Source organism: Podarcis cretensis, assembly GCF_951804945.1.
Source record: "Podarcis cretensis genome assembly, chromosome: 1".
Lineage (NCBI taxonomy): Eukaryota > Metazoa > Chordata > Lepidosauria > Squamata > Lacertidae > Podarcis > Podarcis cretensis.
This window is the reverse complement of record NC_137170.1, coordinates 82,880,759-82,906,466: the sequence shown is the minus strand read 5'-3', so window position 1 is coordinate 82,906,466 and position 25,708 is coordinate 82,880,759. Positions and strand designations below refer to the sequence as shown.

At 44.0% G+C, this 25,708-nt stretch overlaps 1 protein-coding gene across 5 annotated transcripts in view; it reads right to left on the bottom strand.

Moving 5' to 3' along the window:
- Window positions 1-25,708, bottom strand: part of SYT7 (synaptotagmin 7) — a 232,049-nt gene that overhangs the window by 56,840 nt on the left and 149,501 nt on the right. For 2 of the 5 annotated variants that reach the window (XM_079956339.1, XM_079956338.1), the window contains exon 3: window positions 19,488-19,567. In XM_079956339.1, the coding sequence (XP_079812465.1) occupies window positions 19,488-19,567 (80 nt within the window). Of the gene's footprint in view, window positions 1-6,505; window positions 6,869-12,137; window positions 12,354-13,501; window positions 13,634-19,487; window positions 19,568-25,708 lie in introns of all 5 variants that reach the window. The other 3 variants (XM_079956335.1, XM_079956336.1, XM_079956337.1) reach the window with 3 other exon arrangements.

The window sequence follows — 25,708 nt, the reverse complement described above, 5'->3', positions numbered from 1 at the left end:
CAACGGGAGCTCACCCCATCACGGGGATTCAAACCACCAACCTTCTGATTGGCAAGTCCTAGGCTCTGTGGTTTAACCCACAGCGCCACCCGCGTCCCACTGTGAATTATAGTAAACTATAATTCATGTTAAAAATCGTTTGCTTTAAAGTTCCTGCAAAGCTCCTTCTCAGCTGCTGCTGCTGCTGCTGCAGTATAGACAAATAAACCAGAATCTGGCTAATCATCCAAACATGGGCTTATTCCTCAGGGCCGTCTTAAGATTATCCCGCGCCGTGGTGCAAACTCCCTCTGGCACACCCCCTCGTTTCCCAGAGTATTTTAGGGAGGATGGCGCTGCCAGTGGGGCTGGAGGAGGCGGGCAGCAGCTGGAGGGTGACTCCTCCAGCAGGGAAGAGGCGGCTGGAGGCGGCACCTCCTGGCTCAGCTGGCCGCTTCGTGCCGTGGTGGCCACAGCAGACAGAGGCTCCGGGTGCGGGGCTGCTTCGGCACGGCATGGTCGAGGGGGTGAGGGTGGCAAGCTGATGCCGGGAGGTGCCACATCCAGCCTCCGCCTCTTCCCTGGTGCTCTCCAGAACTTGGCACCCCGGCGCCCCACGCCACTAGCCTCTATGGGTATGACGCCCCTGTCATGATTTCCGCCCCGCCAAACAAACCAAGAATGGTAAGCACACTGCTTCTTCCCATTAAACCATGGTTTCTGACTATAGTTTTATGTGAAATGGAAACTCAGCCACTATAATGATCCTAATTAAATCATGATAATCACTGTACAGATAAATCGTTGTAGTTTGTTCATTTCAGCTGAAGACGGCAAAATTATTTATATAACCACAAATCAATTAAACATTGCAATCTGCTACTAGAGATCTTTGACCAAAGCATTTCATTACAGTCCCATTTACGCAGGGGTCAGTTCAATCCAAAACAGGCTTTCTACTCTCAGCTCAAGTCGGGCTGCAGACACTACTTGCTTTGGTTGCGGAGGCAGAGAAGAAAAGGAGGAAGTTAGAAGTGTGTGCGGAGAAGCAGGGGAGATGCCTCATACAGCTTAAGACCAATGTTTCCTTCCCAAATCTGCTTCTTAGAATTCAGAAATAGATTACATCTGGAGTATGTGAGCTAGTGCCCAGAAATAGGAAGGAAGAATAGTTGCTATTTCTTATTTTAATTAATTGACAAAATTTATATACTGCTTAATTGCAGTGTAGTAAGTGCTTTATAAGAAATAGTAAAATTATCAATAAAAAATTGTTAAAATCAATTAAAAACATCAAGGATAATTTAATTAACAGTAAAAGAAATTAAAACATGTCAGCAACTATGGTTCCAGATGGGTTTGCCTAAACAAAAATGTTTCAAGCAGGTGCTTGAACAGCAGAGGCACCTGCCTGGTGTCAACAGGCAAGGAGTTCCATAGTTGTAGGTGCTGCCACGCTAGGAGATAATATTTGTACAACTGTGTAACAAGTATTACGTGGCACCTGGAACTGTCGGTTCCACAAAGCCACATAAATAGGGCTGGAAGAAATACTGCCTAGCTCTGGCTTAACAAAACCTGGCTCTGAGAGGTCCCCACTAAGCTATTCCCTAAAAACTTCCATAGGGTAAAATTCTACAGCCTTCCTAAGCAGCCCATGTTCCATTGCTCAGCTGCTTTTATAGCTCCGCCAGTGTTTTACTTAAATATTTCCTGGAGCAAATTCTCCTTGCGTATTATCCAATCTTCCCTGAATCTTTTGAGGAACTCCCAGTCTCTTCCAACATACTTTTGAATAACGTGCCCCCTCTCTCCCTCTAACATTCCTGTCACTAGGCTATAAATTTATCAGTTGCCTTCAGCCCTTCCTCATACAATTTGCCTTCCAAAACTGTTGTCATCCTTATAGCCATAGCTTTTTTCCTCTGAATTGTTTCTAATTTCTGTGTCACAGAGATGCCGCAGGCTCAACAGCAGTTTGGCAGGCTTTATAGCATCAGCTGAATACCACTACTGTTTATTAACTCTTACTGAGAGTGTCTATATGACCAAAGACTACAGAAGCTAAAAGCAACTGATCATGTCCCTGTGAGCTCAGGAGAGTACAGTGGTACCTTAGTTTACATACGCTTCAGGTTACATACGCTTCAGGGTACAGACTCCGCTAACCCAGAAATAGTGCTTCAGGTTAAGAACTTTGCTTCAGGATAACAACAGAAATCATGCTCCGGCGGCGCAGCAGCAGCAGCAGGAGGCCCCATAAGCTAAAGTGGTGCTTCAGGTTAAGAACATCTTCAGGTTAAGAACGGACCTCCAGAACGAATTAAGTACTTAACCCGAGGTACCACTGTATTATTAAAGCAACTTAACCGCCATTAGTGGTAAGGGAACAGCACCAATATACTAGTGGTTTTATCTAGCATCAACTTTTATAAAGGAGCTGTCACATAAATGACTTTTGCTTAGTTTTTTATTGATATTTGGACCTCCTGTGCAGCCATGATTTCACTTTTGTTGAGTACACACCTCTTCCCTGCTCCTTTCCTGGAACTTATAATTACTTAAATTCTCCTTATTTTAACCCAGTGCACCTACAAATGCAAAAGTGTTGAGGAGCTTTTTTCAAATGAGATTCTAAGTCCTGCATTGAGAGGTAATTGGGACACTCCTGGCTACAATGTTAAACCAACTGACTCAGGAGCTATTCCCATGGAATTCAATAGGATGTGTACCTCTGTGTGGTTAGGATCATACTGTAAGTGAGTCAACCTGTTATGGACCCGAGGGATCATGTACACTGGAGATGTTGCTTCTTCAGCTAATTAAAAGGAGGTCCTAGCAAGATCCCAGGTGGTAGATTCTAGGAAACTTATGTGCTCGTCCTACTTATTTGTCCTTTATTTGGCTTTATTGTGAGCTTAGAGCCATGTTGAATTTTTCTTTGATGCTCTGTCTTAGCACACTTTATCCTAATCATGGACTTTTGAACCAATGGAAAATATTACCTAAGCTTCTTAGCATTGCTGCTCAACAAACTATCTTTTGCAATGTTTTGACTTTCTACATACTTTTATGGTGTTTTTAAAATAAAAACTCTAATTTTATTTTACTTTATTCTTCATCCATTAAATGCAATTTTTAAATAGGCAATATTCATTTGGCTCACCTTATTCCAATGTTACTCATGGTAGCCTTATCATTACTGTGATTTGGTAAACACATGCTCTCAAAGAGGGAATGGCCAGGCAAGGAAACATTCCTGAGCAGTAAGTATAGTGGTTTTGCCTGCTTTGGAGTTAGTGATAAAATGATGGCAGCCACACCCATGTGGGTTGAGGAAGTAGCACAAAAATGTCATGAGATTAGCCTGCTTTTGGCTTCATTTAAAATATCACAGCTAAGAATGCTAAAGTAAAAGGAAAAACAATTATTTGTCCATAGTCCCTTTTGTGAGGTCCCTGATCACACACACTGCCTCAGATAACTATTTGGGTGGTATTCCACTCTGTGTAGCTCTATGTAATTTGTAAATCCATGCAGAAACCACACACAGCACCAATGGCATTCAAAATAAATAAAAAATTTAAAAAAATCCTTCCAGTAGCACTTTGGAGACCAATTAAGTTTGTTATTGGTATGAGCTTTTGTGTGCATGCACACTTCTTCAGATACACTGAAACAGAAGTCACCAGACCCTTATATATATACCATATTTTTTGCACCATAACACTCACTTTTTTCCTCCTAAAAAGTAAGGGGAAATGTCTGTGCGTGTTATGGAGGGAATGCCTACAGGTGGCATGCCTACGGATTTTCCTCCTCTAAAAACTACGTGCGTGCTATGGTCAGGTGCGTGTTATAGAGCGAAAAATACGGTAGTTAGAGGGTGGGGAGGGGTATTACTCAGAAGGGTGGTGGGAATGGGTGATTGGCTGATAGGTGTGGTAAACCTGTTGACGACTGTTAATGACTGCAATTGGTCTTACAGGAAAAAGCAAGGGGTGAGATGGCTAAAAATAGCTTTATCATGTATAATGAGATAAGAATCCAAGGGTCTGGTGACTTCTGTTTCAGTGTATCTGAAGAAGTGTGCACACGAAAGCTCATACCAATAACAAACTTAGCTGATCTCTAAGATGCTACTGGAAGGATTTTTTTAATTTTTTGTTTCGACTACGGCAGACCAACATGGCTACCTACCTGTAACTAAAATAAATTAACTTACTGTTAATCATATGTGCTTGTATATATGAGAGTTTGTGGTTGAGCTGGGAATCTTACGATCTCTTGCGGCTGTGCCTGGCCCACAGCTATCCTTCTTCCAAATTCTCACCATGGACTTCCTTAGCCGCGCTGAAAAATCCCACCAACTGAAGAGTATAATGCCCTCCCTGAAGCTTAAACACACCACAACTTCAATTCCCTATGTACCATTCACATGAATGGCTAATTGTAAAAATTACTACAAGCACGGGCAAATATTGACTCACGTTATGGCAAAGAGAAGCGCAACAATCCCCCCCCCCCCTGCAAGGGTAGTAAAGGACATTGTCAAATTCCTAGATAAGGTGACAGTGAAGGCTTCAGCTTAACCATTGGCGCCTGGAATTTAGAAGCTGTCACCAACAGGGAAAGTATTTAAGACAGATTAAAAATTACACGCTTCAAGCCGCTCTGACAAAGCTGCCTTTACAGATCACAGCAAGGAGGATCTGAAGGACCGATAGGCAGGGATTTGGTGGATAAAAAGACCAAACCCCTGTTTGTGAAGGGGAACTGAAGAGTCACCTCTTTCTGGGAGGGTTTGTCAGCTTTGCAGTGATGTAAAGAAAACCTCAGTGCAGGAGAACGGAAGAAGGGAAAATCTTTCCTTAATGTTACAAGGCAGCTTTCTCCCGTAAAGAGGCAGCATTTGTGCTGGGGGCTGTGCGCTAGGTTGGGATGTGGGGAAATTGGGTTCAAATCCCTGCTCAACCATGACACTCCTAAAGTGGCCAAGGGTCCATCATTTGCAAATTCCATTTGAACTTTTGGGGATGGGATGCATTCACCCACTTTGCATACCACATTCCCCGGTTGCTCAGCTCAAGCAGAAACCTGCACTCACGGGCTACAATATTAACATAGCTGTGGAATGGAAGAAATTAGAAGGTCATCTAATCCAGTCCTTATGCTGAGACTGGTCCCCTGTATATAAAGGATCTATTTCCATTACACTGTGCCAAGGGCTAAGAGTACATGGGTCCAGGCTGTGTCGTGGCAGAAGTGACCATGGGGCAAAACAAACGTTATAACATCAAATGTTCTTATTTTCAGAAAGGATAACAATTGAACCTTTATGTTTGTTAAATGAAGAGGAGAACAGCTCTCCCCATACGAACTGACCCAGCCCCTGCAATCATCATCTGAGGCCCTTCTTCTTGTGCCTCCTCTGTGAGCAATGGCTCCCGGCTTGTGGAATGCTCTCCCTGGTGCCTTTGTTACTTATCTTTAGGTGCCAAGGGGAAATATTCCTCTTCTCCCAGGCCTTTGGCTGATTAAACAACCTGTGACCATTTAAAATGTGTGTGTGTGTTGGGGCTGGTGGTGGTATGGTTCTTGTTGGTTACTATGGTGTGTATTTTTGTGTTTTTATATTGTAAACCATCCTATGATCCTTGGATGAAGGGCACTATAAAAAAATTAATAAGTAAATAAATAAATAAATATTTAATTAATAATAGTGGTTGTAGCTGGAGATTCCACTGTATGTAATTAGAAAGCTGAGGAACCCAACAAAGCAATGGCTACTAGAATAATTCCAACATGGAAGAAGACAGAGGAGACCCTTATATGTTAAGCTAGTCCTTCTCTCCACCTCATATCAGATTAGGAATAGACAAATTTCTCCGCTTTGTTTTTCTCACTTTGAATTTTTCCAATCTTATTATGCCACATTTCCACATCCATTTGTGATTTTTAAAAATGAAATTCTCCTAAAAATTCATCAACATTTTAGTGTACATTTCTTGTAACATACCCATTTTTGTACCCAATTTTGTATTCTAATACACACATTTTTAAAGCATTTTTTCAGAATGTCATGCATTTTGCTACTTTCACTAATGTATGCATACTTTCTGCACACTTCCCCCTAATATGCATTTTTTGTACACATTTTGGGTGGCAGAATTGCATCAAAAAATCCAGAGAAGTATGAATTCTGAAGGACAGCTGTGTTTCAGGTTGCAAAGTGTTCCGAGAAGGGCAAATTGGGTGGCTTCACATTGAAATGCGAACCGATCCAAATGAGAAGATTAGAGTTTGGAATGTGAAACTGGACAGTTTGGTGTCTAAGGGGAGAAGGAGATTGCTGATCCTTCAGCTGGTGATGAGCTAGCTGCATGACAGTACGAGCTGACTGTCTCACACACACTGCACCCTTCGGGGGGGGGGTCAACTGCCTGTCTCAACAGAGGGCTCAAAACTAATGGAGCAACAAACAAGTGCAAGAACATGCAGAGAGAAAAAGAGAAAGATAACTTACAGGAAAGACTTCATATCCAAGCCTCGATTCCGAATCTGCCCCACCATATGGTCCCAGCTCCCGGGATTGGAGCGGCTACGACCACCACCTGTCCTGTGCTTGGAGCCAGCAGGGGTCCCTTGCCGTGACTGCGCGCTCCGACAGCCCCGGGGATTGCCGCTGGTGGAGGTGGTGTGGGACTGCAGGTGGCCCAGGCTTTGGCTGGTGGTGGGCTGGCTGTGGTTGGGTTTCTGGTGCTGGCTGAGTGGCTGTTGGAGACTCTGCTGGCGCATGAGGGTGCGCGGGCGCTGGCATTTTGGGTCTCCTGCTGAGGTGGGGATATACTCAAGGGTAGTGGCTGTGGACATGGTGGAATCCTCAAAACTTAGGGAGGTGAAGGGCGAGGGAAAGGAGAAAAAGGAGAAGAAGGTAAAGGGGCAAAATTGGAGGAAGGAAAAGCAGATAGTTAGAGAGAAGATGCCCCAGCACAGCACTCTCTCTGCCAGGCACCTTCGGAAGCAGCAAGCCGTCATTTGGGGTTGCAGCTGCACCTCAGCTTCTCCAGCAGCATGGAGCCCCCGCCCTGTAGCCATTTTGCGGCCTTCCTTGCTTGTCAGTCCTTGAGCTCAGTGTGAGATCGCTTGCGAAGCGACTTCTCCTCTCCGTGCTCCTTTGCTTGTAAGGAGGCTCAGAACACCAACTCTCGTTTCCGAACTAATTAGGCTGCTTTGTGAAGGCAAATCCCCTGGTGCCTGTGCTGCTGCTGCCTGTGACATGCGGCGCACCCAACAACCACTTTCCCCATTGGCTGTGTCTGAATCAGCATACCTCACCCAAGTGGCAGTGGGAACAGGAACTCTCACATGTCCTAGGAATGGTGTCACGGACACTGATGGCCAAGCTGGTGGCATGCTCCAGGGCTCAAGTCTTATTTTTTAAATGAGGCTGTAGCAGTTCCCTACTCTCATCTTGAATACAGGTAGCTTTGGCTTCCAGAGCACATAGTTACACTTAATAGGGTTGCCAACTTTTTCCGGACAGGATTCTACACCTTTAACAGCTGCAAGGTAGTCAGAAATGAAACTGCTGTAGCTTTTCCTGCTATTGTGTGCCAAAGTTGGCATTGGGATTTGCACTTTTGCCTGTTACGTAGCAGTGAAAGGAACAGAAACCTGTCCACTAAAAGGTGGCAAACTGGGGGAGTTGTAACTATTACAACAGTCATGTCGGGCTTGGATTTGTTAGGCCAGGCGTGGACAACTTCTCAGTATTTATGCTTCTGAAAGTTGCCATATTGTCTTCTCTCACATGAAACATTCCAGTGAAATTTGGGGAGCTGTTTGAGAAGGGAACTAAACTTGAAGGTTGCAGGCCTCTGTTTTCAAACATGTGTCACTGTCAGAGAGCTGCAACACAATGTCTGTGTGTGTGTGTGTGTGTGTGTGTGTGTGTGTGTGTGATTCCAGAAGATGAGGTGAGTGGGAGAGGGGTGCTGAAACTTTCCTCCATACACTGTTTTGAGTGATCAGATGCAAAAGAGCAAAAGGCTTCTGTCCTTTTGTGCAGAAGAGGGAATTTCAACAGCTTGTCATAAAAGCTACACCTGCTGAAATTCTCTTTTCTGCAAAACTATGAAAACAGCATGAGTCCTGCCATCTTTGGCATCTGTCCATTTCATCACTGCGCCTCCATCTTCCGAGGCCACTTTCCTCCTATCTGGGCTTCATTCTGGTCTCATACCACAGCTAGGAAAAAGGAAGCTGGGTTGCATGGTAGCAGGTGGGGAGGGGGAGGGGTGGGGAGGCAAAGAGTAAGCTCCCACACCTCCACTTGAAATTGCCATCACTTACTTTTTCAGTGTGAGCTGTGTTTGAAGATGCATGCCTTGTTCTGCCCTCAAAATCAGGACTGAAGTACATCACAGTGAGGTGTCCTCTACCCTCCTGAGAGTGGATGCATGATGTATAGTTTGGTATAGCTATGCCTTACTGCAGAGGTAGCTACTTTGGTACCCTCATGATGCTGTTGGGCTAACGTCTCCCATCAGTTCCAGCCAGCTTGGCCAATGCGAAGGGATGATGGGAGTTGTAGTCCAATGGCATCAGGAGGGAACCACATTGGGTATCCCTGATGTACAGTTACTGGCCACGCCCCTACAGATGTTTGAGAGAGCCTTGTAGGAATGGTCTGTAGCCTGTGGACAGTGAAGCACAGGACAGAACATATGGCTTGAAAGACAACACAAGAAGTGCAGATTGCTGTCAAAAATACATGACAGAGCCCCACAGCTAACCACACAGAACAAGTGGTTGAGCACACATTCAGAAACACAATGCAGATATCAGCTAACCATTCAGCCAAAGACTTGAGAAGAACAGACATGGCTGATCACACTGTTAGATGAAAGGACAGGAGGGAAGGCATGCAGGTACTCACAAAAAAGGCCTCATGGTCAGGGCTGTTCATTTTCTGCTGGTCTGCACTTGCAGAATTCCAGGTGGAATTTGATATGATCAAAAGGATTTAGATTCCTGAACATTTTTTAGGAACATGGGAAGCTGCCTTATACTGAGTCCCCCTATTGTTTCATCTATTGTTTAGGGTTTCAGATAGGAGCTATCTCCAACCCTATCTGGAGATATTGGGGATTGAACCTGAGATATTCTGCACATAAAACATGTGCTTTACCATTGACTTATGGACCTTTTCCTTCATTTATTTAGAAATGCTTTATAAGCCTTTATGTTGGTGGAATTAGAACTAAAAGCTCACTGGCATTACTGGGCGGCAGAGTAGTATGGCATGCATAGCTAGCCATCCTTCTCTTGTGACCTTTAATCATCTTCCTGCTTCTCAGTTACCTGCCACCACATCTGCTCTTGCCCTTGCCCCAAGTTCTAAATTTTAGCAGAAAGCCGAGTTCAAGTACACAGTGTAGATTTGCATCCACCTTACTGAATCGCATAACTTGTTCTGAGTGCTTGATTTGCCTTTCCATAGTAGAGAATTGGCTTTCCTTCTTTTCAAATTTTAAAACACCACTTCTGAACAGCCCTGCCTGCAGTTAAAGCCAAAGCCAGAGTTAGGAGTAGGAAAACAAGCACACAGGAAAGGGATGTGTACAATAAATGACAAAGCATGTAATATAACAGGATGGCTGAGAAAGCAGGCTGTTGAAGGCATAACAGTTAAGCTCTGAAGGATGCCTTGGGTGTGCCCCCGAAGGACATGGCTGGCCTCATGTCGGAGTATCTCACAGAAACGGCCAATCCCTGAGGCAGGTGTGTCAACATGTGACAGGAGAGAGGTGCACAGGCGGCCAATCACCCACCAGTCTTACTGTTTCCCAGCTCTGCTTCTCCCCAAGCCCTCCTGCTTTCTCAGGGTGCAGCATCTGACAGCAGTCACTCTAGAGCAGCCAGATGGGGCTGACTGCACCAAAATATTTCACAGGCCACTTTGTGTAGAAATTAAAGCCAACCTAGTTCTTAGGTTTAACCAAGGAGGCACAGAAACCAGGACCTCGTGGCAGAAGGGTTCAAGCATTCCTTACTTGCTGCTGGCCTGACCTGAAAGCCACCTCCACCAAAAACAGCAAAGAAATGCTGATGCCAGGGACGTAATGGCAAAGTGGTGGAATCTTTTTGTGTTAGAAGAGAAGAGAAGAGAAGAGAAAGAAGGAAGAGCAAGAGAGAAAGAGAAGAGAAAGGAAAGGAAAGGAAAGGAAGGATTTGTGAAAACCTATATAAGCAAAGAGCCCAACACCCCCCTTTTCTTGCCTTGGAAAATTATTCAGATAGCTTTGCATGCATCTGCTACCAATGAGCTTGTTTGGATCATGTACTGAGCCCCTAAGCCCAACCCCCCTGCTGCCAGGCATGAGGCAGAAATGGACCTTTCCAGCCACTGCCTTCTTCACATGCAGTGACCTCATTTCAGTTTTCTATCAAATCCTAAATTAGTCCAATTTTCAACCTCTCAGTCACAGGAAACTAAAATTGGCTCTCCTAGGCCTGGAGCCAGCAGACTATATAAATTTCTATCAAGGGTAATTGCAGTGTGGGAAGCAGTCCCAGTGCTGTAGGGACTGTACCATTTACACCTGGCCCTCTGGCATACCTGTGGGTACCTTATCCCACTTCCAGTTCCTATCACAAGGCTATTGTGCAAGCAGACAGGTGGGCTATCTCAGACAGACAGACAAAGCAAAGTAGCGCTCCATCACAAAAACACACATGCCAGATACAGGGACAATCCAGTCACAAAAATCTTCATTATGAGGGATGTAATGACAGATTAGTTTACTCCACAATGAAAACTTCATTTAGTCAGAAAATGCTTCAATGTCTAGTTCTAATCTAGATATGAATTAATATTAAGACTTTTGGTCTGCAGCTGAGAACATGAATTCAATAGGATAGCTCCTTAGGTGTCAGGAATGAGGCACCTGACAGGACAAATTAACTACCGGTCATTTCCTGAGTCCACATCGCTTTTGAGAAGCCACATAGGAATGCTCATTCAGTAGGGTCAAGAGGAAGAGCTGTTTGGAAACCTAATGGAAGATAAGCCCACTAATAAAGATAGTTATGGGATCTTTCTGCTCAAGACACAGGGAGCATCTGTGAGAGATCAAAAGGTCTGGAATGAATCACACTCTGGTCTCACACTTCTGGACAGCTCACACTAGGATCACCTTGTAGCTCACAGTAAATTTGCTCAGAAGCATCTAATAGTGCAGGTACTGCTACAGTTGCTATGGTCAGCCCTTTGGCCTAACCTAGCATGAAGCCCTGATCTACTGATGGGCAGTCCACTGAAAGCTACTAATAGAGTCATAGCTCTCTTCTCCTGAGCCTTTAACCTCTAATTGGTTAAAGGTAAAGGTACCCCTGACCGTTAGGTCCAGTCGCGGACGACTCTGGGGTTGCAGTGCTCATCTCGCTCTATAGGCCGAGGGAGCTGGCATTTGTCCGCAGACAGTTTCCGGGTCACGTGGCCAGTATGACTAAGCCGCTTCTGGCGAAACCAGAGCAGCGCATGGAAACGCCGTTTACCTTCCCACCAGAGTGGTACCTATTTATCTACTTGAACTTTGATGTGCTTTCAAACTGCTAGGTTGGCAGGAGCTGGGACCGAGCAATGAGAGCTCACCCCGTCACAGGGATTCGAACCACGACCTTCCGATCAGCAAGCCCTAGGCTCTGTGGTTTAGACCACAGTGCCACCCACGTCCCTTCTCTAATTGGTCAGTATTATAAATTAGCCAACTAAGGATCGCACAGTGATAACACTTACTAAAAGTGAAATCCTTTTTCATATGGCAAAATTCTGTTTATTTTATTGATTTGCATATTCTAAAGACTACTTCCATATGAAGCCACAGAGAGAGAGAGAGTGAGTGTGTAATACAGCCCTCTGCTCCTGCACAACAGAACGTTTTTCACTGATCCCAGGGCACAGCAGACTGCTCCATCAGGTGTCACAACCATCACCTATGCTTTCCTCTGCTCTGCCTGAATCTAACACCAAGATGGTATCTGGGTTTGGTTTCTCCCCCTCCCCCTCCCCGTCCCCACCCTCAGCCCATCCCTAGCTACAAGGACTTCTGCGTCACAAGGCCAGGCCAGGCCTGTAATGTACTCTCACTCACTTGGATAGGCTGAGCTTCCCTGCTGCTAGGTGGCTCTGCACCGTTTGCCATCGACCTCTCCCCGCCTTCCCAATGCTGGGCTCGCTGTGGGCAGACACGCTGCTCTTCATGCCGTCCTCTCGGAGCTGCTGCCTCTCCCCATGGCGTCCTTCCCGCTCCCCAGCCAATCCTGAGGTGGCTGAAGCAGCCAACTTTGCACCTGACAACAAGGTGCCACTGGGGCACGTCAGGAGAGGAAGGTGGCCGGTGGTAGTGAGAAGGAGGTCACGCAAAGAGGAGGGGGGAAAAAGAGAAAGAGAGAGAGAGAAAGAGAGAGACAGAAAGAGAGAGACAGAGACAGAGACAGACAGACAAGGGACAGACAGACAGACAGAGAGAAAGAGAGACATCAGCACTGCAAAAGAAAGGGCCAAGGAGAGCCTTTGTCCCAGGCAAAGACAGCAGGCAGCCTTGGCTTGGTTGTGAGGTTATGATTGCAGCCAAAAGTTACTTTATTCCATAGACAAAGAAGGGTTGAACAATGGATAAGGCCATTGGGAGAGGCACTGTGCAGGCGAAGGGAGAGAAAAGCCATGTTAGTGAGAGAGCTTACCACTGCCATCACCATCACCACACAGTGCAGATGCAGAGAACACGCTGAGAGGGTGACCAAAACGGGCAACCCCGTCCTGTGCTGCAGAGAAGGTGGAGGGGTGTGAGGGGTAGGAGAGCCAAAGGAACTGGGGGCGGGGGGCAGGGAGGGAAAGGTGCCGGCCTCTCTTAGGGAGCTGCTTAAGGCAGTGGTCCTCAACCCATTGGGAGCACCGTACAAGCCTAGCAAGCCGAACGTCTGAGCCAAGGCCCCTCCAGAACAACAGGACTGCTCTAAGTTTGTGATTGGGCTCTAAGGCCTTGGGCAGTGTTGGCCATTGTTTCCATTTGGGTTGGTTTATGTGACTATTGTGTGTATTGGGTTTAAAGCAGAGTACAGAAGCCAACCACTTGGTTGGAAGGCCTACCCTGAGAGTTAATAGTCAGGAGCTTGGGATGTCAACAAATCCAGAAGAACACTATATTGCACTGGGACCAGAGAAAAGGGGGAATCCAGGGCATCAACCACACAAGTCTATCATACCAAGTACCAGTGCAAATGCCAGTAGTTGGGAACCACTGAATTAATGGATGGGAAGGGGGAGGGAGGGAGGGAAGGCAGGAGGGGTTGCTCGTCTCCATGGCCATTTGTCCATGGGGAGGGGGTGGAGTGTGAGGAAAGAGGTAGAAGGGGGAAGAAGGGGAAGGGGAAGGGGAAAGCAGGAAGGGGAGGTTGGAAGAAGGGTGTGCATATACTCACTATATATGATCAAATCAGTTAAAGAGAGACTCACTTGAGGGAAAGTCGTGGATCACCATACGGGGCGTAAGGTGATATGTTTAGTATAAACTCCTTGGGAGGGTAGGAGCTCCATTTCTGCTGCACTGTGTTGTCATTGTTATTCCAAAAGTCTCTGTCTAGATCACTACATCAGCCGGTGATGAGGGGAGAAAAATAAAAATAAAAAAGGGAAATACAAGAGAGAGAATCTAAATTCCTGTGAGGGGAGGAAGGAGAAAAAAAAAAACCCCAAATGAGAGACAGCGAGGTCAGAGTGGTGATTTCTCCTCCTGTGGAAGGTAAGCTCTGTGCCTCACACCCACATGTGTACACACACACACACACACACACACACACACACACGGAGGGACAGGTGGGAACAGGAGGTAAAGCTGGAGGAAGACAGGAGCAGGCACCTCCAGAATCTGGTGGAAAGAGAGAAAGAGAAAGAAAGAGAGAGAGAGAGAGAGAGAGAGAGATGGCGTGCAGTTAAAGAAGTTTCCCTCAGACGGCCTTACACCTTGCCTTCTCAGGCCCTCCGCTTTGCCTCCTGGGAAGGACAAAGTAGTGCCATTTTGCGTGCACTACTCATTTTTCAGTCTTCATCTAATATGGAGCCTTCTAGAGAAGGATTGCAACAGCACCTAGCACAATGGCAGCATATTTTTCTTTTTCTTTTTTATAGAAAAAAAAATAGTAGTAATTTCTGTCCCAACCCCAAAATATTGGCAGGACCTACTGCTGCTTCTGCAGGGGGAGAATATAATCTCTTCCAAGTGGTTCTCTGTGCAGAACGCATGCATCAGATTAGAGATAAATGTAACAGAGAAGCAGCAAAGAATCTTGAGTGACAGGTTAGGGAGAGCGACTCACCAAGATGGTTCTTGTGAGGCACTGAAGTAGAGTGTTATAATTCTATCAAGCGTATAGCAATGTGGTGCACATGAGCGGTATAAAAACCATGGGATTTTGTTCACGTGTATTGAAGTGAAACTCAAGAAAATCACTGGGAGAGAATTAATTTGAGCAAGGCTTTGGCCTCTGAACCCTTTCCCCATGCCTGCCAGGATGTGTGCCTGGAGCATGGGAAGTAATAATAAAGATGACTCTGGATGCTTGTCATCAAGAAGAGGGCCTCACGCAGCCTGAGGGATGTGGCATGTCCTCACATGGATCTTCTGCTCAGTTGTGCAGAAGGAGCCAGGGAGGGCGATCTGTCTTGAATTAGAGGCTGTGCACTGGCAATATTCTCTAAATAGGCCATGACTCCCATTCTATGATCTGATAGAGCCTGACTAAACCATCTTCCCCTGATTTTAGAGCTCATCAAATGGCTACCTAGCACTTGTTTCACAGGACTGAGATCTGACAACAATGGTCTTTGAAGTCAAGTGGCTCTTTGGTAAATTTATTGGAGACATCAAAGGTTCCTTCCAGGGTACACTTCTGTGCGCAGTCCATTCGCTGCTCATTAACTGTCCTCCTTCTGGGCTTGAGGATGAAAAGGCTTTCCACTGGCCTCTTGAGACACATAAGAGGAGAAAATGAAAAACCTGGGATAAAGGGTAACTGCATTTCCCCCAGATGACCTGTTTATTCAGCATTTGTCTTGGGCGTTGAGTTCACAAAAAGCATTTCCCCACACTTTCCAGTGCATTCTTCTTATTTTCTTGCTCAGAACTTCTCAATCAACTATACTCGCACAACCTGAATTTACCAGGACGTGATTGAATCCCACCCCAAAATAGCAGCAGTCTGCAAGCACCTGAACTCAAGGCTCATTCACAGGGAATGGAAACACAAAGAAAAGTGTTACAAGGAAGTGGGGAAAGCAAGCCTCTCTCCGCTGTGAATCTCTGCTTGCCTTCCTCCTCATATGTCACTTGCCTTGTTGAGCTTGGGATCAGGGGCGTCATAGAGGCCTCCTGTAATGCTGCAATGGGACTGTGCAAGGGAAACACTTCTGCTGCTGTGCAATGTGAGAGAAGAGTCCCAGGCTTTCCATATTGCTATTTTTAGTGGCGGTTAGTACTGTTGCATCATGGTGATCTTGACCCACTCATAGGCATAGCCATCCAGTGAGAGCAGAATGTACACAGCCTGCCAGGTCCCAAAGACACCAGGGAGACAACAGTGAGTATCACACATTTATGATAAAAGAACAAGACCCCAGATCTCTGTATTTATCACATCTGGTTCTGCTAAGGCTTTAGCTAACGGAAAGCAGTGCTACTCAGAGACTCAAGCTACAGATGGGTCCGTGCATCCAAGGATGCAATATCTACCTATATGCAAGTATGTGCACACATACACACTCACTCATGCAAAATATGAGGTGTAAGCACACATCTACATACAGTGCGCGCGCACACACATATATATGAATAATCACACATAAATGCTTGCACAACACAAATGCACACATACTGAAATGTCACCAATCTTTCTGTTTGGGGGTCAAACTAGATGTCACTTTAAGGGCACAGCATCGCAAGCAGTCATGAATATGTTTTTTTCTTTATTTATTGGGTCCCCCAATGACTATGGTACACAGGAAGGTGAGGTATCCCTTCCCTCCACAACCACAGTCCAAGATGAAAATGCACCCTGTATGCAGCTATAAGGCTTAGAACAAAAGCTCCCACTGGCAACAACAGGAATATTCTTTCTAAGCTTGCAGGGAGAGAAGCGTTGCCCTTGGGATTGTGTCTGGAGAAGGAAATAATAAACTTCACGTCTGTGCATGCTGCGGTCCTGATGACAATTGTCTTCCTCCCACACTTGTTAAAAAAAGGAAAAACATATACATGCAGCTTAATGCTACATAATTAGTTTGTGCAGTTTGGCCCTCTGTATCATCACCCCAGTGGGTTTCTTGGTACCAAACAGGAGGAGATACAAGTCAGAAAGTGCCAGATGTTCACACTTTTGAAGGAACACTCCTTCTACCAGATCCACATAGTTCCATGGGATGTAATCAACTTCTCTTATTTCACAACATTTCAGCTTCACCACTGAACTCCTTGGAATAAATGCCAGATCTCTGCAGTGTCCTGTACTGCAGAAAATTTGACTTGGCAGTCACATAGGCAGATGGCAGTGAGGAACTGAGGGTTAGCTTGTATACTGGAAGGCAAAACACCAGCCATGTTGCAAAACTGATACTTAATCATGCTCTTGGGAAATGTGAGTTTTTAATCATTCCTGAAGATGAGACAAAATATCAGTTTCGCCATATGGGTGTGCATCTACAAGGAATTGTAATCATGGGAGAAATTTCACCCCAATGTGATGTATCCCTATCATATAAACTCAACTCATCATAAGTAATTGTTGCAATGTGAAAGAAAGGGAAGAACTAAATGGAAGAAAGGGAAGAAATAAACGGAGACCCATCTTCAATTGAGCTATGAGTACAGCTGCATTGATGAGTCAAAGGAATAGCCTAGGCACCTTAAAGGTTTTGTTCCACCACATTGCTCAGCACAGCAGCTTCATGTGCTACTGCAGTACTCAAATACTGCGATATGCTCACCTCTTCCTTGCTTCTAAGGGAAAGTTCTGTGTTAATCACTGGGTAACTAGGTGAAAATCCTAAACACACTGACTAGGAAGTAAATCCCATTGGAAACAATGGGGCTTACTTCCAAGTAAGCATGCATAGGAATGCACTGTCAGGCTTTAATCCTATGCCATTTACTTAGGAGAAAGACCCACTGAAATCAGTGGCCCTGAGTCCAAGCTAACATGTATGAGGATTGGGTTATAAATCTTTTCTACACAGAACACCCTTTGTTGTATGTTATGGCCCTTAACCCACCACACCCTTCAGGGACAAAAAGAAGGAAGCATCTACTTTGAAGAAGTCCAGCTCAAGGAGCTGAGCAGAATCACCTCCTGCCAACAAACCAGAAACATTGTAAACATTTTGGGGGAACAAGTACAGTTTTAACAAGGGTTAGGTTACAAATGTAGATGAAGTATATATAGAAAATGTTATGTGACGAACATTACTTTAAAAAAGAGAGTAAGTGTTCTAGGTCTCTCTCCTCTGTTAGCCTTCAAACCAAACGACAGTAGGTCCTCAACAATATTTATCGTAAAGGTCCCAAGAAAATGCAATGAAAGAAACATTCAAGTAAAAGCAGGGGTTCCTATGCAGCAAAGTTGGGAAAACCTATTCTTTATGTAAGACAATGAGGATAAAGAGACCCAGAAGTGTTTATAGAGAAGGGTGGGCCCTATCATACTATCGGAAAGCTGATAAAGGATAAAGCTTAAGAGAACTCTTCCACAGCAGGCTAAGGAAGAGCAGCATATAATTGAAGGGAATGTGTAATTTGGCTTAGTCCCCAGCTTCCTGCTAGAGAATATTTTCATATAACCAGAGGGGCTTAAATCACAGTGACATGGACAAATATGCTGTTTACAGTTTGTCCCACTACTGAGTCTGCCACTTTACTACTACACAACTCATTGCCAAGTCATTTCTTTGTGTGAACACACACAGCCACAAAGGAACCTGGAGTAAGTCCATAGACCACAATGACTTGGAGTTGTTTCAGTGGAAAGGATTTATTTATTTATTCAGGCTAAAGGAAGACTATGCAGCCAGCCAGCCATGAATTTTGCCTGGAACCAATTGGCACAACCTGAAAATGTGGGGGCATGGCCTTAAGGCTCAGGAATCTACATACGTAGAGAATATCCATAACCACCTTGAAGTAGTTGTTGTTGTTTTTGCAATCAAGCAATAAATAAAATTTATGAGATAAATAATAAATAAAATAATTATCTTCTCACCCCATGAAAAGGGGCCAGGAGGATTTTACTAACTTTTACACTACAGACACGCCTGAGACTAAGCCCTGGAGAAAGAAAATATTGATGGTTTGCTTTTCTATTCAGGAGATTTATCATGTGCCCAGAAACAGAAGAAAGGCTGAACTCTTATTTGGACTGGTATATATCAAGTGTGGATGGCTACATATAAGGCAGAACCGCAGTTTGGTACTGATCTCTTGGGTAGTCCGAATCTGTTGACGTCACATGTATAGGGAAGGAGAGAGTCTGAAATGTGTTGAAATACAGGCTGTGCCCAGGGGAAATGTCAAAGAAGCAGATAAAATAGTAAATGCGGGGGGGTGGGGGTGGGGGAAGGCTTGCAGAAATGTAATAGGGATAGAATTGCTTTTTGAGGGATAGCACTTGGCGTTTTGAGCCTTGGGAGGTGTGACTACAGGTGTCAGATTGCTATGGTGAGAGGGTAAGAGTGATATAAAGAGAACAGCCTTATTTTCGTAGGGAAAAGTTTCAGGGTAATAAAAGAAGTGGTGCTACTCTGATGAATGTTGGGACTTGAAATATTTACAGGTGTGCCAAGAGCATTTTGGACTACTGTCTGGTTGGAAAACATAAAGGTGTATGCACAAGAGTGGGGTATTTACAAAAAAATACAGGAACAATTACACAAACTGAAGCAGTATCAGGAGCTGCATGTGTACAACACATGTACAGTGGTGCAGTGGCAGCTGGTGTGGTGGTACTGCGAAGCTGCCCTCCCAACACTGGCAACTCATCAGGAGAGGTCTGGGGAGAGACAGAGGGGAGGGGAGCTTGGGGCTGTGTGGACACACTGGGAGAGACAATGTGGTGCTTCCGCTGGTGGTCTATGCAGCCCTGACCTCACCATCACTCAGTCCTGACCAGGTACGCTGCAGAGATACCAATGTTGGGAGGGTAGCCATGCCCTACTACACTGGCTGCTACTGCAGTAGTGTGATATATATATATATATATATATATATATATATGCATGCTTAGGATTAGAGCAATATGGCAGTGGAGGAGACACATGACGTGTGCTTAGGACTTTTCAGCTACAAGGTTGCCTGAAGGCAAAACAGCCAACACATCCCCAGTGAATATCTTCATTGTGCAGTGATTGTGATCCAAACACCTCCAATCCATTCACTCCTATAATTCCTCCTGGGACTTACTTAATGGCTTTCTTTTCACTGCGACCTCGGCTGGAATCTGGAGTTCCCACTGTCTCCAAGGAGTTTTTATAGCGTTTGCCCTGAAATGAAATGGAAAAAGAGAAGGTAAGGATAAGGGTTTATCTGGTGGGAGGAACGGCTTTGCTTCTGAAAGGAGAACAGGAAAAGATCTAGGTAGGTCACTTCCCCTTGTCACACTTACAGTGGCACTGTATGTGATTAGTGTTGGGAAACACAAAAGGCCAGCTTTGTCCAGTAGACCCTTTGAAAGTAGAAAATTTGCATAAGTGGACTGTAATTTGGGGGTGACCTCCATAGAAGTTTTTGGTAAGAGAAAATGCTCTGCTGCCCCCTGTACAGAGAAGCTAGTCGCAGTGAACTAATATCTCTGGCTATAGCTAAGGCCGAAAACAGAGTATTGTATAAAGATGGTTTTACTTAGTGCTGTAATTCCACATGTGTTTCCTCTTTGTAGATAAAATCAATCAGCAGCTAAAGAAGCATTTACCAAGTCAAACCAGGAGTGCTAAAATCATAAAACCAGAATTGCTTCTATCTGATGAGAATAAAAGACAAAGGAAATCTGTACTAGAAATACAAAAATGTATTGGGCCTTGTCAATGATCAATAGATTCCAAACATGATAGCAGCATGGACAGATCCTATGAGGTGATCACCAATGACAGCTTCATACATCACAAAACTGCCCTGGGCATGATGCCAGATTTAGTAGATCCACAGTTGATGAAGAATGGACTTAACCAGAGGGAAAGGTACAAGACTGGTAATTTTAGGGGTTCTTGTACAGCAAACTCAGGCACCCACCATTTAATCCTCAATTTTTAAAGTATTTACTGAAGTGATATGTCATGAAATTGACCTGGAAGTCAAAGCCCCTCCTTTAAAATAATAATAATAATCAAAACAGTTTTATTGAATTACACTGATAATTTAGCAGCATGAGAAAATATTGTTACCTTAGAATTCCTATAACAATATATAACACGTACAATATAAAATGCAAAGGGCAGGAGACAAAAAGAAACTGCAGATTGATCTGGTTACACTGTTTAACTCAGGACTCATCCACACACTTGTGGATTTCTAATCACAGGTCCGACAAGTACTTTTTTGGTCCCACTGTTGTGCTTGGGAAAACCCACTGCTTACTGCTGAATTGGAACAAACGTCAGCTGAGTTTTCTGCAGCTATCAGAGCAAAGTGAAATGAAATCTCCCTTGCAACTATCTGAAAATAGCTGAGAAGTTGCAGTCCAAGGTTCCCTTTTTGTGCTACTCCTGGAACAGTTCTGTCATATGTGAAACTGCCGGAATAACTCCTCATGGGGAAGACAACAGGGGACTTGACACTTTCCCTAATTACACTATTGAGATCTAACCAGATCAGATGCAGATAACACATTTTTTCCTTCTACCTGTTTTTCTCCTTCTCCCCCCAACCCTTTTTTTCACAGTGAAGCAGAAATATTCATACAGTACAGAGTACTGAATGAAATAAAGGAATGGGGATGGTGTTGACTGGATTGGTGTGTGCAATTATCTCTAGAGCTTTGAACATGTTTTCTCTTCTCTGCTAATGTTTATTTGCATGTCCTTGTATTGGTCCATTTAAAAATAATGAAATCAGAACCATTAGGATAGCTCAGTTGGAGGAGCATGGGATTCTTATTGCCAGGGTCGTGGGTTCAAGCCCCATGTTGGACAAAAAGATTCCGGCATTGCAGGGGTAGGACTTAGATGATCCTTGTGCTTGCTCCCAACTCTACAGTTCTATGATTCTATGATATATAAAGTATATCAAATATAATATTGGCATTTGTATGCTTTTAATAGTTGTCATTCACATGCAACACTAAGCCAAACCAGTTATGAAGCAGGTTAGTGCACAGAAAAACTTGGCTGCTTTGCTCCTCCCTCACAACTGTGTGTACTACCAGGAGACTATGATTTAGCTCAGTGGCATAGCTAGCTGCTCGAGTGCCTGGGACAGCACAAATGTCCTGCACCCGGGGGCGGGGCAAGCCGGGGCAGAGCACACTGCGTGGAACCTCCACAGAGTCTGTGGAGAGATGTGTGGCTCAGGCGTGCTACAGGCCAGGCCCCATGGTGACCCCCCCAGTGATGACACCTTGGGGCGGCCTGCACCCACTGCACCCCACTTCCTACGCCACCGATTTAGCTTAGTGTTATGAGTGAAGCTACACTCAAGCTTTGTCTTCCCCAAATAAACCATGAGTTGTAAGCCAGTAACAAACCTTGGTTACAGCTTGTGGCTTGTTTGGAGCAAGACAAACCACTAGCCTAACACATAACACTAAGTCACATCATGGCTTAGTTCTTGGTGGTGCAACAGTAGTAGAATTGGGGAAGGAGAAGTAGACACGATTTTCTAACTACACACCAGTATGCTGATTGCTTCACACTAAGCCACAGTTTAGCTTAGTGTTATGTGCAAACCCGGCCATAGTCATTGTTTACTCTAGTATTTCATTTGATATTATTTAAGTATTTTTATGCAATAAAATTGAATTGGATTAGAGGGGAGACGATAACTAGAAGTTTCCCAAACTGCATTTTCATTATTGTCCGCTAGAGATCTGGAACAACAGATCTGACAACTTACAACTACATTCAATTCCAGTGTACTTTGCCTTGAAAAAAACTATAGAGTTCCTGCATTGTGCATTGAAGCATCAAAAATATAAAGGCAAGGCAACAGCTAGGTCCCAGGCATTAGGTAATGTAAGGCTATATCGAGGGATCAAAGTTTGGCTTCAGTGGAGATGACTAATCATAGTTCACACTGAAGTCAATGGGAACTGTTGAATGCCTTTCACTTCCAAAGATCAGGCCATTACAATTTATTTAACTGCCCTCTAGAAGGAACATGTTCTCTTAATATTTTATTGTTGCAACTTCCTCCAAACCCTGTTGGGTATTTCTAACCACACATTTTCCCTCAGCATAGGGTTTCTGTAAAGTGATATTTATTAGCTAAGGGGCATAATCAGAGGCTCCAGGCTGATCAAAGTGTTCTTTTGTAAAAGTGCTTTGCAAAAACTAAAATAAAAATTGAACATTATCTTAGCAATTGGTTCACTGGCATTGACACATTCTTTATAGAGATGTGGTTGTTGACTGGGCAATTGTGAAAGCATTTGTCACTTTCTTAAACAAAATAAAGCTATTCCTTTCTCATTGTTGCTGATGTGAATAGAAAATAGAATAATATGCTCACATTCACATCAGGAGTCCATTGCTTTATTATTCTAATTCTGCCATTTGTCAGTATGACTTATATTTTTGTTTTGTTTCAAGATTTACCGTAATTTTCAGTTGGATTAGTAATACTGTTAGAAAGTTCAGGAGTGGCCAAATTGCAAGCCAGAGATTTCCCCCATGCTGCTGAACTGGAAAAGGAAACAGCAGCAGTAGAGTAGTGCCTTCTCTCACCTGTCTTGTCTCAGGTCTTTCATCTGCCTCACCTTTGACCGCAGGTGAGAGACCGATAAATGGACTGGGTGAAAATGGGAGGGAGAAATCACTGTTGCCTGGTCTCTAACTCAGTGGCAATTCATGTCTTGCTTATGTGCTTAGAATCACAGAATTGTAGAGCTGAAAGGGACCACAAGGGTCATCTAGTCCAACCCCCTGCAACGCATGAATCTTTTGCCCATTGTGGGGCTCAAACCCACAACACTAAAATTAAGAGTCTCATGCTCTACCAACTGAGTTTCCCACAGATATCCGGCTGGCCACTGTGAGAACAGGTCATGGGCCTGATACAAAAGACTTCTTATGTTCTTGTGTTAATTTTAAAGGCATGGGGAAGTCTCTAGCTTAGAAACTGGCAGCCACAAAACTATATACACTTTTTCCAATTCATTTTACACCTCCCAAGCAAACAGAGATGTCCATGGGAGTCCCTCTACTTTGGGGGTCTTGAAACTAGGTAGAGGCTTTGGTGCTTCTCCATGCTCTTCAAGGTGAACAAAATTCAGCCTTGAAGACCTACCTTGCCTCCCCTTCATCACAGTCCCAGCAGAGGAGAAACAGCCAGGCCATTTTAGGATTAATTGAACTCTAATTAATTAAGTTCACAGTAACAAAAAAAAACAAAACACATGTCATAAGATAATGAAGTGAGCATTTTGTTCCTAATTGGGTCTCGATATTAAGGCCGCTTGGTTGTGATTTCTGATGGCAGTCTCAATGTGCTTCATGATTCTAGGGCAGGCAAGAGACAATTAATGCTAATTAGTGAACAATTAGCAAATGAAAACACAGGTGTAGAAGGGAGACAGTTTTTGTGCTACTCTTGGTGCAAGTCTGCTGGTGCAGAAGGCCTCAGGCATGCAAGTAGTGCATCCTTCTTCCTTAGACTGTGGATTAGATGTGAAAGGGCAATGATTACAACCACAAAGGGCAACAGTACCAACCACAGATTCCGGTGCTGCAGCAAAATTAAATTAGGGACTACAGGAGGGAGTAATACAAGACAGGCTGAGGGGGGAAATGATTTGAACAGCATAAGACTGGTGAGGAAGTGTGGGGAGACAACTTTCCATTGAGATTTGGAACGAAGTGCTGGGAATCAGAGGCCAATCAAAAATCAGATGTCAAGAATGGGCAGTGTAGAGGCCTTCACACTGAGAGATGGAGTCCAAAAGGGCTGGGAGGTCTAACTCAGTAATTCCATTTGAAACAACACAACTAACTAATTACCTAGGAAAACCACTTTCTAAGAGTCATGGACTTCCTCCATGCAGACTGAAGGTGTAAATAGGTGAATAAACCATATTTCTTAAAGCATTACATTCTCTGCCGTGTCTTCCGTTATCCAAGGGGACACAGACTCTGTGTGTGTGCCTGGGACCCCATGGGAGGGTTGCCATATTTCAAGCAGTGAAGAAGTTATTGAGCTTTTTTGGCAAAGTTGTTGGACTGCCATATTTGGGTGATGTATGGAAACCCTACCCATGGGCTCTTGTAGGCACCTTCCATTTGTAATGACACGTTATTAATAATCTAGGCATTGGGTTCGAAACTGAACTTTAAAACATTCTGTACAACTCTCCTTAAAAAAAGCCTCTCTAAAAATATTTTTCTTTAAAAAAAGTTGTCCCAGATTTTTTTTACCTTCCTTGGCAAACATATTTTCTCTCTAAATGTTGTATGATTTAATAGGTATTTAAATAATGGGAAGTAGTTAACACTTGTTTTCCTGACCCCAAAGAGACAGAAAATCTTAAATATTTTTAACAGAATCTAATAAGCTTGGGGATCAGAGGGTAAAAAGATTCTAGGGCAAGGATGACAACTTAAAGTTGTTGCTTGTTGCTTAGACAGGCAGAAGTCACAGTCAATCTAACAGAAATGAGGTGTTTCAAGGAGTCTAGGGTGCTAGAATAAATCTATCAGAAGATTTCTGAAATCACCTATGCATGAACACTGTGGTCCTCTGGATATCTGAGAAGATCCAGAGTCCCATATGGGATGCATTCATATGACTATGCAGTCACTGAAAGCCATGCACAGTGTGGCAGGATCTGTAGAGATTTCAAGATTCTGAGATGGGCTTCTAGGAAGTTAGAAATCCTGACAAGCTTTGAATGATTTAAAACAATAAAGAACAGACCATAGTGTAGTCATTATTTCCAGCTGTAGTTCAGGGGACTTTGGGCTGGGCTGTTGTTGTTTTTAACTAAAAGGTGTATGAAATGTGAGTTTCCATTGGGAGAGAAAGTGGGGTATAACATCAACAAATGGGTGAAATGAAACATTCTTAGATTTGAGAAGTCCATGACTGTAATGGAAAAGCTACTGGAGTTATTTAACTCCCTCAACCACCTGCTAAAGCCAAAGTAGTTGGATTCTGCAATGACATAGCAAATGAGCAATGGAGTAGATTTTAAGTTTCATTTTCCAAAATGGTCACATTCAGAGAAACTGTAATCATTGTCCATAACAACCTACAAAGCATGTAAACAAAGCTCTTTGTATCAGTTGACTCCTGATATAAAAATGTTTTGCAAAAACTCCCTGCACTGTCCACATGTCCTGTCCATGGGCAGAACTTGCTCTGAAATTCAGACAATGTTTCAATAACTATGGCTCTGCAACAGAAAAAATAACAGATGTTCAAAGGAAAATGTGAGTAACATGATTGGCTCCTTACCTTGTTTACTGTTGGTCATGTCA